We start from the raw sequence: 14,194 nt of genomic DNA, 5'->3' as shown, positions 1-14,194 counted from the left end.
TTCTAAGACTTAATATTGCACAAATAAAGGGGATTGCTTGGTCTCTAAACAGGTTTTTGACATTTTTTAGGATATCAGTCTCACGTTTTTCCTATGTTTGTTATGTAACAGACAGCAAACTGATAACAAATGCCTCTAAAAATAGTTTTTTCAATCTGTAGGACCATTCATTTACTGGCAATAAAATGACATTTCTAAAGTACATTCTAGTAATAAGCTCTTCTTCTTTTGTTTCCACTGACGTAGAAAACATTGCACAAAAATTAACTGCACAACATTATATGCAGCAGTGAGATTCTGATTCATCTGTGGGGAGAAATAAAGTGTTTTATTGAGAAACAAAATGTTTGCAAGATTCAGCCATGTATTTACAAGATGCAGGAAGTAGTTCAGACGACTTCTAAAAAAATCTCTTATCAGACAGTTTACCTGTCTCTATATTCATGACACACACGGAAAATGTAAGAAGGACAATACACGTTGTCTTTATGTAAGTCACCTGACCAGCTAAAAATTCTTATACAACATCATCTAATGCAGATGAATGCCTTGGCCATAACTAAGTGAAGGCAATAATGAAATACAACAGAAGAGCACAATAAAGGAAAGGCTTGACATTTCCACTTACCTTTTTGTGCCATCAGGCAAAATTCTTCTTGAAGTTTCATGTACTCAGTGGAGCACTCCAGAGGGTCGGCTGCATGGCTTGGGGGAGTCTGAAACTCGATGTCTGCACAAAGGTTCGGATTGGATGAATGCAGTCTAACGGGTGACATCGTAGCACTGAAAGGGACCTACAGCGAGAAACATATAAGAAATATTGTATAAGCCACAACCAAACTTTTGACTCCGTTGAAGAAAATACAAATTTCTTCTGAAAACAAGACTTGGTTCACAATGTGAAGAACACAGTAAATATGAACATGTAACTTTTTACTTTCCTAAATCTCAGCACAGCTGAGGCAGAATTCTCTTGAAATTTTTCATCAAAACAGACAAAAGAAGGCTTAAATATATAGCTAACAGCTAATGAGAGGGCATTTCACTTTTAACACTTACAAAAATGGACCATTTCCTAATGCTTAAACACGACTGAAAAATTGAACCTGAAAAATGACATGTGCTGCTTTACATTTGGACATTTGAGACTACATGTAGTATGACTCTGTTGTTACAATACCAACATTTGAAGTATGCAAGTTCCTCTAAAGACCTAGAAATGGGATATAATATTACCAATTATATCACTGAAGTTTTTCAAAACAACTGGTAAATCTTGAGTTGAAAGTCACTGTAGCGGCAACTATGAAGAGGCAAAAAGCATATAGTCTTTCTATAATCTAACTAAACAAATAAATGACGATAACAAAAAAAGCAAAACTCCACCCGATTTTCATTTGAATACATGAACCATAAATAAATGCAAAGAGATACGGTCAGTAAGATGGAGCAAAGAATCTAGTTTATTATCATTTCCACTTCTCCTTCTCTATACTTTTCAGGTACAGTAATAAAAATACACATGCAAAACTTTATAAGTTATATACACGTGTTTCGTGTACTGAACAGTTTCCTATATGTTACATATGCAGTATATGGTTATCACTATTAGATATGTGATATGTGTGTGAGGGTATGTTGTATTTTATTTTATTTTTATCGTTTACACACATTTGTATAAAAATCAGGCCAAGAACTTGATTTTCAAATTTAAATGCAAAGTAAAGGCATGCAGAACTTTGTTACTTAAGTGTTAAGCATTGTTAAACACATTAAATCTAATTTATTTCATTATACTGTTCAAATGTATAAATAAAGAATTTCCACACTGCAACCCAATGCAATTATTCTAATATGAAAAATGGGGCCAAACTATAAAGTGCGTCTTCCAAGGCATGACAAAAAGCAGCAGATAACATAAAAAGTCATATTACTAAGAATTTTTATCAACAGGTAAGTTCTATAGCCAGTATTTGAAATTGGTACCTTGTTATTTGATTTCATCAGGGAATGGTTTTATCAATCCCTTCCTACAAATGTTGTCATCGATATATGTTTTAGATTTCCGATTCCCCAACAAAACCCTCAAAATCCTGTTGGATCTGTTCATCACATCTCATTCCACTCATGACCGTGTTCTGCAAAATACCATTTTCCATCCTGTTCCTCCTCAATTTCCTGATATATATAACACACAGAATAATAGCTCTATTGCATCTATCCAACATTATTCTCTTCTATTAACATTATTCTCTTCTATCATATATTTTGATTTCCAGCTATATCAACAAAGTAGGTATTTTTTATTGGACCTTATTTTAGCCTCATATCAAGATGACTTCATTAACAGATGTATAATAAATTCCTTCTGTTCGTACTGGATATTTACCCCATCGTCTTCTTCGCGAGTAGCAGACTGCCTCTCTCAACAGCCCAACAAAACCAGGTTAATCGACTAATGTGACTAAACGTAGGTTAATTTCAAGTTTCCTTTACAAAACTTTTTCAGTTCTTAAATTGGAGAGCACGTTCCCAGAACTTTCTGACTGGGAGCACGGCAAAGGTTCGATTGCTCCAGGTGGGCAAAGTAGGTGGCTACACGATATCTGTGTGTGCAGGGAGTACGTACCCAACCCTCAAGCCCATCCAGAAGGTAGGAAAGAAAGCTGATCGCAGCTATAAAGCAGGAGCATGGGGGACAGTCCCCGCAGCCCCAAGTGCCTGTGGTGATGGGGCAGGTTGCCCCAGCCCCACGTAGACTGGCAGAGCCGCAGGCAGGCTGCCCACACACAGTGGGAGCTCTTTAGTCACTTTGTGATGAACCTAGCTGAAGAGTCCTACTTTAGAGCCATCGTTTCTGCTTCATACCTCAGGTGGCCAGGCTGAAAAGCAATGTTTCCGCAGTGAGGTTTATTGGGAGAATGACACTTTAAAGGACATCCTAGAAATAGCATTTACTGTCACACTGCTTGCAAGAAATATACATTCATGTGACAGAGACAAGTAGCTGCTTTGCCGACTGCTTTACATACAGGAATCAAAATACTGAACTGTTGACTGACGTGAACTCTCCTCACCTGCATCTTTTCTAAAAGTTTCCAAGCTACTTTCCCCAACAGATGAAAAAATCCACATTGAACAAATTCTTTCATTCCCTTGAACAGGCAACAGTTCAGGAAACACTGCCAACATACTTCTCTTCCCCTTTTTTCCTTTCATTGCTGTTTTTCTCTATATATCTCTGGTGACTTGATTCTGACTTTATCACCCATTATTTTTTTCGTGGGTTTGTTTGTTTGTTTGTTTTGGAGGGCTTTTTAAAAATATTTAGCTTCTTGATGCATCACTCCGGTTTCCTCCACACATGCACTCTTCTAGACACGACCTCAGATGTACCTTGTCCTGACTTTCTGCTTTACACCAGGGACATAATATCCACTCATCCATCAACTTCTACAGAATTATGTATTCATATAGGAACAGGCTGTTCCCGGTAGAGTGGGTTGTAAGGAAAACCTCCTCTTTCTGCCATGCATTTAACTGATGTAATTCTGCATCCCTCAGTCTATACACACAGCTTCACCATCTGGGAGAGATAAGCACTTTCCCATATCAGCCAGGAAGAACGGGCCATTGCCACGACCACCGCAACAGCTACAGAGCCATTCTGGTGCCTCTAATTTTCCTTCCTCCTGCACTTTTTCCAGCTCCTCCAAGACCTGCCTCAACAACTCCTCACTTCAGCTACAGGTCACAACTCAGCGATTCCCTGGACTCCTGCTGCCTTGCAATCTAGGTCCAGCTGTACTTGCTGCACTCAAGCACTCCTGGGCACAGCTCCTGCCAGTTCTGTGCAACCACTGCTGAACCTTCTGGTTAGAGCCTCCCACTGACGCTGCTCAGCCAGGTAAACTGAGAAGCGGGGTGGTTCCTCTGCCAGGCAGGCAGGCCAACGAGGCCACAGTATCCATCAATTAGTGAGCACAGCATTCAGCATCAACTGATGACGGGGGGGGGGGGGGGGGGGGGGATTAAATTTAGATGAGTTAATTTGGGAACTGGAGAAACACCGATTTCTCTCATGCTTTTTGGGAGGGCCTAATAGTAACTGAGTTTTGTGGTTCAGGTAGCAGGAGCTCAAGGCTTAAGCAGAAGGTATGTGTAATCTAGGGGATTTTAGCAATGGGCTGGAGCCGCCACCCTGGAATACTTTAGCCTGGTGAAGACATCCGCTGCTTGGGTTAGATAAGGGGCATGCATTTAAAGCTCACTTCAATCTTTGGCTGCACAGCATCTTCCCTATCTAGCTGTTGTAATAATCAGTTGATAGATTAGTCCTAAGGTCTATAGCGTGCATTCCTAATAAGTGCCTTTGCCGTAACGCAGCTGCTGAAGATAACCTTTTGATTTCACAAGCTTCCCCCTCCCAACTCCCAGCCCCTGTGTTGATTTCATAGCTCCAGATTTTGCACCAAAGGCTTAAGAGAATTAGCGAAACTAAATACAGACACTAAAGGTAGTAATATGACTTTTTGGGATTATGGAATGTAAACAGGAAGCGTCTCAAATGAAAAGGCTAACCTTATACTACTTAAAAAAACAAAACCAAAACCGAAAAAACAAAAAAAAAAAACACTAAGCCAGGAAATTTTATAATTCCATGGCTGTTTGTAACAAATCTCCTTGGTTCTGCTGTCTTGCTATAGACTGTTACGAGAATCTTTTAACAGAATTTGATCTTTTCCTTCCATTTTGTACAGCATACAGTGAAGTATGCCAAAGACATGTTCAAATAGTGCTGGGCCTGAGTCTAACCATCACTTGCACTTGCAGAAAGGAGGAGGGACATGTACCATGCAAACAAGCTCAGACCCACATTTATGGAATCCATTTGTGAAAGGCCTGACCATTTCTAGGCAGCATGGGTAGCATGGACACCTCCAAAAAGTGCCAGAAACATTTTCACGAGCTTATTACACATTTAAGTTACACAGCTTCCCATCTTTAGAGCTATGCCTTGATTTTTAAATCCACTCACTGTTGTAGCCACTGCAGCTGCTAGTCTCTGCCGGCGTCGTGTTGTGCTGAACTGGCCCTTCGGTGCCGGCCCTTCCTGACAGTGAATGCAAGAAGAGAAGGAAGTAGAAAAAGAGAAGGGAAGGGGTGATGGGACACAGGAAGATGAAAGGTGATCAGAAAAGGGAGAGGGAGAGTCTTTAAGTGGAGTTCAATTTTGTTAACTCTTACGGCCTATACATTCTGAGGACATATCACATGTTTTCAGTTGTGTATGCCGCAGCCATAAAAAAGCTAGATACTTCACTAAAATTATCTCCAGATGAGTTGGACTGCAGTGCACTCACTAAGACTACCAAAAAAAAAAAAGAAAACCTACTAGTATACTAGTATTGCCATTCAGAGTCATGAGGAAATTATGGAATAAGAAAACAAAAAGGATGCTATGGTGTGGCAGAAAACACAAACCCCAAACTCCTTCTGAGGGTCACTTGACCATCTAGAAGATGAATTCTGAAAGAGATCACTTTGCACTAGTGGAAGTGCATGAACTGTGGTCACTGAAGGTGCATGCATCTCAATGATAAAACTTTTCTGTGCATACGTTATAGTGAGCTGGCTTATGGGAACATTCCTGTGCACACCTCCAGCATTTCCGTGTCCATCCTTCAGCCTATTTGTTTATTTTCTCCACACACCACTTTTTTGACTTCCAACTACTTCTCACATACGTTACTGAAGGCTTGGCTTCCAAAGCAATACAAAAACTCAGATAAAGCAGCAGAAATGAAAACTAAGTATTCCAACAACTACTTCCTTGCCTGCATGCCTAACTCGCGGCCTCATACTGCTTAATTTCACTTTTATTTCACTTTTAATAAAATTCATCATGGTACGTTAAAGTCAAGCAAGTAATTGCCTAATGCAGAGGAGCTCTATCCTAAAGCATCTATCCTAAAGTCCTTCCATTTAACATCTAATCAAAATGTCATTATTTTGAAGCCATTTTAAGATTTTTAGAAGACTAGAAAAGCCACGTTTCTGCTTTTAGAAAACAATTTTCAATCCCTTTACATTTTTCTTCCCCTATATCTTCACCTAATCCCACTTCAGTATTTTTAAATCTATATACGTTTTTACTTTTTCTGAAAGCAGCCTGGGATTCATACAAGTATCGATGGTATAGATTGGATAAATGGACACCATCCTGAAGAACAGAATATTGTAGTTCAATTATTAGCTGAAGTGTCTTGCTCCTGTACCATTCCCACTGGTAGGATTGCTCCACCTGAGAATGGCCATACCCTTCACCCTCTGGCTGGTGCCTAGCAGTAGTGATACTGACAACGGAAGGGTTGATCGCAGTAAGAGAAGCCTTGCTTTGTAATATTTCATAAAATTCTCACATTAAAAAACATAAACATAGCCTCTAAAATACAGAGTATAAACTTTTATGAAGCACAGAACGCATTATCTGTATAATGTGAAGCTCTTTGTGCTCTACACAAGTATGTCCATCCTGTGAAAAAGAGTTTGGAAGAATACTCTTGTTTAACTAATAGGGACATACATAAGTATATATATGTACAGAGAGAGACACAAACATATACATCTGCAAGACTATGAATGCAGGTATACACTATTAAAATGGGAACAATGAGCTCTACAGAACTGCATGCTCCCCTCAAGACAATAGAAAGTGAGGTCATAATCTAAGTTATGATATAAAAAAATACTTATTTAATGGAAAAAGTAATAAGCCGGTCTTTGGGTCTGGTTTCATTTCTGAGCTGAAAGCTTCAGTAGAGCAAGATGACGTTTCAGGTTGCTGCATATAGTTCTCTATTAAACTACTTCCTCCCCCCCACCCCCACCCCTCAATAAAAAAAAAAAAAAAAATCAGTCTTGGAACTTCACAACTCTGAGCTTTTGAGGGAAAATAATTGGAACTTCACAACTCTGAGCTTTTGAGGGAAAATAAATCAATATTAGTTCATTTTATTGTTTTTCAGGAATATTTTTCTTCTTTTGAAGATCTTTAGATTGTCATGAGAATGACAAATTGGTCTTTTACCCAAAGGGGAAAAAAAACCCAACAAACCACAACTCAGTTTTTGTACAAAAGCATCACTTGTAAAATAAATGAATACAGCTCAACTAACCTGTTTTTGCAGGCCATTTTCATAAGACTTCAAATAGGCTTTTTAAAAACAAAATAAACCTCCTTCATAAAAGCAATCTTTCTTCAGAGAGGCAGCCCGTGTATTACTCTTGAGTAAAGGCCTGTAAATTAAGCTGCTAATTCTAAACAACTTAGCAATACTAAACCTGCAAATGTATACACGCACGCTACAATCAATTTTACTTCGAGGAGTAACCCCACTCTAGTCACTGGGATCAGCTGTGTGAGCAAAGTTAACTGCATACAGAACTGGTATACCTAATTGGTAAATACATCTTTTTAAGAAACAAAGCAAGAAGCTTTTCTTACAAGAAAAAGTATGTTTTAAACACCTTATACATCTAGCGTTCATACTGAAGAATGTGTTAGCAGGAATACAACAAAAGCTATCTTATTAATAAAAAACTGGTAACAAGTACAATACAAAATCTGGATGGGAGAATTCTCTCTGCATTTTACGCAGTGGATGCTGAGCTAGCAAAAATTACACCCTTGTTCCCCATTACTCATGAACAAGACATCTATAGAGAGAGCTCGCTAAGTTTTATGCTCCCCAGAAGGATTCCCCAGAACTTCATACTATCAGAGGATCTTTTGATGGTAGTTAACAACTGCTTATTCTAAAATAAATAGGTGCAAGTACTTAAAATGGACTTAATAGTGCAACAAGCTTCAAGTTCGTATGTTAGTATTAGCATTTTTCCCTAAAACTAATGAGATCTATGGAGGCATGGGGAAAGGAAAAGGACAACAGAAGTTTTCCTAGTACCAAATGTCAACCATTAAATAGCAAATCATGTGTAGGCACCAGGAAGAAACAAATTAGACAAAGATCACAAATTATACAAAGTGATTCTCAGTAGCGGATGCCCTGATAAACAGTTTATGAAGAGTTGGAGTAGTCTTCAAAAAATGGCCTATAAGGAAAGTCAGTGAAGCTAGAAGGCATGGCTAACAGAAAAACAAAATGGGACTGTAAGCTTAAAAAGCGCCTAGGCATGGGAGGAAATCCACATTTTAGTGGAATGTCAACATGAGAAAATTAGGAATAACAGAACGAGTCAGAGTGATGCCATCTTCCACAGATCACAGTTTTAGACCATTCATGGGACAGGACAGCCCTTGGAAGAATAAACGTTCAACTCAAAGTAGGCAAGATAATGGAGCAGCCAAAAAGAAGTGTTCATCTTCCATATAATTTAGAATAATTTTATTGTTTCTGTTTCACTACAAATTAATTTATAAATCATCATCACTAAGTCATCAATAACTTAATGCTTTGCTCTAACAAAATAAGCTTTACTTTTCCAGCATTAAGTTTGCCAGGAGTTAATGCTGACGCAGGTTAGGCAGAGTTCATTGTCGACCCAGAAGCGACAGACCCATGCAGAGCAGTGCTATGCACACAAACTCTCGCAGGGAAACCTGCAAACCAACCGTATTTCAGAATTTCAGGAGCTGAGGCTCCTGCCAAACCACAAACAGCAGTTTGAGAGTCAGGTGCCAAAATGACAGAAGCTCAGACCAGTGACCAGTGTCACTTTGGTAAAATGCAGGCAACACAGGAACAGCTCATAATTCCTCGTGATCATCAAACATTGACTGCTTTCATCATTTTTTTCATCTTTTTTGTGGAGAGGAATTTCTCCCAGACCACTGTGGCATGAAAGAAGAACATGCCGGTGTTGACTCTGTCTCTTCATAGGCACCAAGTACTTGCATCCATTTTCCTGATATTTTTATTTGCCTATGTTTTCCAGCAGCAGGGAAACACAGTGATCCTTCAAATGCAGGTAACAGCACATGACATCAATCACCGAAATTTCTTTGTTAATAACCCTTTTTAATCCTAACTGATGCTTCATTGTTCAACCTACTGTGATTTATCTAGCGTAACAGGTAGAAAGAAAAATCACCTACAACTGCAATGAGAAAGCTGATGCCACTACAATTTCTTCTCTCCTTAAGATTATTAATCTTAAATGAGTCACAGAAAACTCCTTATTGTATCTCTAGGGGAGATATTGAAAGCTTTCAAAGTTTGCATGAATTTCAAGAACTTAAACGGATCAGGAGTTCCTGACATTTATTTATTCTGTAGCGGACAGCACGGGTGGTGATTGTTAGCTCCTTAAGTCAGTTGAATATAGTCTTTGTTATCAGTTGCTCAATTATAAAAAAGAATAGGTTTCGGATTAGGCCTCTGAACACACCACTGCTTCTGACAAAACACAGTAAGACACCCTGGATCTAGCAGTAACACAAGCGTATTATGCTTATTCCTGTGCTTTTCCTTTGCAGCTCTAAGGCAGGATGGGGTAAATACTTTCTTCACGTAATGTACTCTTTGGCTTATTCAGTTCGTTCCTGTACTAAGCCTTTTCCACAAGAGAAGGCTTGTGAAAATACATCTCATTGGTAACAATCCTAGTACAGATCTGGACAAAGACAACTGGTGTGTTTAGTATTTCAGTCATGTTTTCTCCTTTTAACTTGATGTCACCTGTTCAACTGCCCTTCTTGGCAAGTTGAGATTTAACATCAATATCCCTGTGTGCTGCACGCATACTGCTTTTTTTTGCGCCTTAATTGACTAGTTTTCAGACCCCACTCCTTTCCATAGATGGCAATTTTTTCATAGGAACAAAAGTAAAATCAATACTTTTCTCACTATCCTCTCTAGGTTACTGAGATTTAATTTACTTCATCAGGAGCATAAGAGACAGTACATTGACTTCCTACTTTTAGCTAATATATCGTTTCATGCTTAAAAGTTAATCTAAAAGTACAGTGAAAAGTAAAGCATTGTGCATTCAGTACCTGAAGTTGAATTTTTGCATCTTTGCTGACACTTTTTGTTCTCCATCGTCTCGTGACCCGCTTGTCTTTCTTTGAAATATCTACACAGTTAGCCTACATTACACAAATAGTTAAAAGCGACAAAATACTATTAAGTTGACACAAGCAACACAGACAGTAGAGCAAGTTAGTAAAGAATTGTAGCATTAGACATCTGCAAGTTAGAAAGTAAGGAGAAGAATGCCACTGCCGGGGCCCACGACTACAGCAGTGACCAGCTGCAGCTATCCATACACTTCGGTAAACACATGGTATATTCAGCTCATTTTGCGAAACTACTGGACTACTTTCTTCATGAGTGCACAATATTTAGGATCAGACATTGAAATCCTCATGGATTCCTATTTCGGTACTACTCAGAGACACGTAGAGTTCACCTCTTCCCAAAATCAATGGTAAGTCTTGTTACCTCGTTGGAACTAGACTTACCAACGCACCAACACCACCGGGAGATCTGTGTACTCAAGGGGACTGAGGGAAAAGGGAAGGAAGGATTTAGGATCTGCTGTTGCTTTCTTGTAGTCAAGAGGAAAACTCACCCTGAACTGGGAAACTGTCCAACCCTTGGGACCTTTGTACTATGCCCTCTTTTCTAGAGCATGCAACTTCATCTTTGAGGGTCTTTGGGTCTCCACCCCTTAAAAACTTAAAATGATATCTCACTCAGCACAACAAAAACTCCTTAAATACAATTTCAATGTATACGTGTATTTCTATTGTAACAGTTCTCAGTTTTGCTTTGCAAATGACTTCATCTTTCATTTGTTCTATTTAACTCAAATAATTAATACGACTTAATTATTTTTTGACACATGAAACATTATTACACATGATTAAGATAAACATATAAGATAAACCTTTCATCCAAGAGTTACTATGATTTCAGGAAATCTTTGAGTTAACAGACATCTCTGTATTTCTCTTAACACGAAGAGCAAATGTTTCAGAGTGATGATTTATGCTCAAGCATATTTACCTGCATGTCTGTGAAATTTGGTGCTGACTGAGTTCTCTGTAGTATCTCTAAATTTTGAAGAAGTTTACTGAGTTCCACGAGGTTTGACTGACAATGAGCAAGATCTAACAGATATAAACCAAAAATATATTAGGTGCTTCGGTTCAGACTTTTTATTTTTGCCATGATGTCCATCGTTGCACTTCATTGCATTATAAAAGTTAAATGTCTAAATCCCTAGTAGTAAGGCATCTAAGTAAAAGCTTTATTTTCAGAGATGTTGAACACTTGTTATTTTTATAAGAATCAGTAACAAGTCTGTACCTGAAATGTTGATCATATCTTAACAATGATATCCATAAAGATAATACAGATTATTAAGATAAATTTTAAAAGCAACATCCCAAAACATGTGGACAGGGAAGTTCCCACCACAACCATCTAATTACCTTAACCACTTTACTGACTGGTTCTTACTTTATATCAACAAGAAGTTTTGCTGAAAGAACAAGGCACGAAAAGGTAAAGACTAACCTTCTGCGCATCTGTCCATCTCTTCAGAGTCCTGCAACCAGGCTGCTACTTTGCTCTGACCTGTAGTGCAGGTGGCAGGAAGGCTGTTACTGCAAGGTATGGGAGACTGCCAGGGGAAACTATTTTGTTGCACCTAAGACATAATAAAATGCTTAAATGTACTGTTGCTATGTTGCTCAGTCAGTGTAATCACCATACTACTTCAGAATAAGAAAACAAAACATGCATCGTGATTTCAGTGACATCTGTGATATGACTATATGGTTGCCCCAGCAGCATATTCTTCTGTACAGCCTGTTGGAGAACCACCCAAGAACCTCACAAGCAAACTGCGTTTGCTAATCGCCAGTTAGAAAAGCTGTTGTTTAAGAGGAAGAACGTTATCAAAGAGTAAAGAGACAGATTTATCCTTGATGACAACGGCAAGTGCAAATTGCTCTGGGGATGGTGAATTCTTTGCAAGATCTCTACAGCAGCCCGTTAACGAGGGCTGCAGACAGTCTTTCAGCTGCGCACACTTACAGCTTTTTGATGGCCTTTGGTTCCCACAGTGGAAACTCCTCTCTGTTGGCGTTGCAATCAGAGCCCGCTGAAACTGCCTAGGAGCAAGCCCAATGGGTATAAGTTTTCATCAAAAGAACACTACGTACCTTTCCATCCGACACATTAGCAGCTGGTGAAGACTCTGTAGTAGAGGCTGAAGGGAATATATGAAAGCTAGCATCCCTCGGAGATCTCACAATCTCATTCTGACGGTACAATCGGTGGTGGCGTAATTTTGAAACCCACGCATCAAATGAATCCTGGGACTTCACCTGGAAACAAATTCACTATCAAGAAAGCATTCAATATACTACTTTTCTGCACATATTTTACAGTTTTATTTATTTCCACTGTGGATGAAGAGAGAGTAAGTATTTGCACCACTTTTTACCTTCAGATGATAGATGTGTTCCTCTGTGTCAAGATCTATTCTACGAGCCTTCTTTTTTATAGACATAACTGATAAACCAACATCAATGCTCCCATGGACTTTCCCTTTCTGTATCTAAAAACAAAAAGCAGGGTAAGAAATTGGTAGTATGATGCACTTCACTACATTTAACAGAAAAATATCTGCTGCTGAAATGATTTCCCATTTTATGAACACTTTAATATAAAGCTACATGAAAAAATAAGACCTGTAGTTAGACTAACCACTTACTATTTATAGACAGAGAAAAGCATCTCAGAAGTGCTCGGTGCAGAGCCAACTCCAAAGTTAAAGTGTGTTAGTTCACACCAGTACACAGCTACAGGTAAGTGAGAAGCATAGAAAATTAGACAGTACTCAGCTCCTGCTGCTACCGCTTGATAGTTATTGGTATCAGATCTAACTAATTTAATGCTACCCTTTACATCTCTTGAGTACACTGTAATCAATTCTCTGTCCTAACCACATATCTCAGAATAATCAGCTCTGACTGACATAAAAATTGAAAAAGAGAAGTATATTGTCAGGTTAATCTCTCAAGCACCTTCGTTAAATAAACTACTTTAAGTAATGCAGTTTTTATTTTCATAGAAGTAAGAAAAGGTAGAATTCTTGAGAATACAACTCAGCCAAAACCTTACATGCTTTCATATACAGATCTCCCTCTGCATCCCTCAACAACTTTAATGTGTACGCTGTCATAAATATGCCTAGAGTATAAGATTTAGTCACCCTGGCAGGCTGAATTCCAATACAAATTTTTAAATGGTCTTCAACTTTACTTACATCAATTGGTGACTTTGAATATTTCAACATTCCATTATCCAGGACAAAAAATCTCTAAAAAAAAAAAACAAAACCCAAAACCAATATACAATATACAAAACAGTATACAATAATTCATCTGTGAAAGAAAGGGATTACTCTGTAGCAATTAAGGAATGCTTGTGGGTTGGAAAGAGCAGATAAATACAGTACTGAATAATTTTCTTACTTGTTTTTGACAACAATTATCTTCTAAGCAAGAAAAACCAGATTCTTTTTTTTTAACATTATGTTCTAGGTTTAACTTAACAAACCTCGATAACAAAGGGTATTTTTTCAGCTTTCCAGCCAATTCAATAAACTCTATAAGAAAGACACTGTAGGCCAAAAGAATTATGTCTGTGTCTTCATCTTCTTCCTGTTTTCCTTGCCACAGAAGCTGGTCACATTTCAAATTAACACCTACCTTCCCTATCCAGAAACAGAAAAGTTTTTCCTAGTGCAAGATCTACACCCCAAAAGGAAGACCCACATATTGATATTCTTGTGGTCTCCTTGATCTCCATCTGGGAAAAAATGCAGGCTCTGAGAAACTGCTCTACCATCCAAAATTTTGTGCCTCACGGTAGACCTCTACGCAGTGAGGTGAAGATGAGATTGCAATTTGTGCTGATGATACCTTTTCTAGCGGTAATCTAGCAAATACAGCTATTAGTACAAGTGTAAATATAACAGCATTCCCAGCAACATACCCAGGTCATGGGAGGGCTTATGTTTTGGGTGTTAAGTCATTGATATAGCGAGCCACTATATCTTCATTGACAAAGTTACCAGGGCTAGGCATAGACGATGCCTATCTGTGACATTGCTACACCTTTATTTTGCTGAGTGGCTCTTACTTACAGCAGAG

General features: G+C 38.5%; 1 protein-coding gene across 4 annotated transcripts in view; it reads right to left on the bottom strand.

Annotated features, from left to right (window-relative positions):
• The window catches only part of OSBPL6 (oxysterol binding protein like 6), a gene marked incomplete at its 5' end in the record, with an annotated part of 51,566 nt that overhangs the window by 16,211 nt on the left and 21,161 nt on the right, over window positions 1-14,194 (bottom strand). For 2 of the 4 annotated variants that reach the window (XM_082483970.1, XM_082483972.1), the window contains 7 exons: window positions 629-794; window positions 10,019-10,111; window positions 11,034-11,137; window positions 11,547-11,679; window positions 12,197-12,361; window positions 12,481-12,594; window positions 13,306-13,359. In XM_082483970.1, the coding sequence (XP_082340096.1) occupies window positions 629-794; window positions 10,019-10,111; window positions 11,034-11,137; window positions 11,547-11,679; window positions 12,197-12,361; window positions 12,481-12,594; window positions 13,306-13,359 (829 nt within the window). Of the gene's footprint in view, window positions 1-628; window positions 795-5,038; window positions 5,114-10,018; window positions 10,112-11,033; window positions 11,138-11,546; window positions 11,680-12,196; window positions 12,362-12,480; window positions 12,595-13,305; window positions 13,360-14,194 lie in introns of all 4 variants that reach the window. The other 2 variants (XM_082483969.1, XM_082483971.1) reach the window with 2 other exon arrangements.

This window comes from Vanellus vanellus, assembly GCF_965231255.1.
Source record: "Vanellus vanellus genome assembly, chromosome: 5".
In the NCBI taxonomy this organism is placed as follows: Eukaryota; Metazoa; Chordata; class Aves; order Charadriiformes; family Charadriidae; genus Vanellus; species Vanellus vanellus.
The sequence above is the reverse complement of the archived record's forward strand: the minus strand, read 5'-3'. Positions and strand labels throughout refer to the sequence as shown.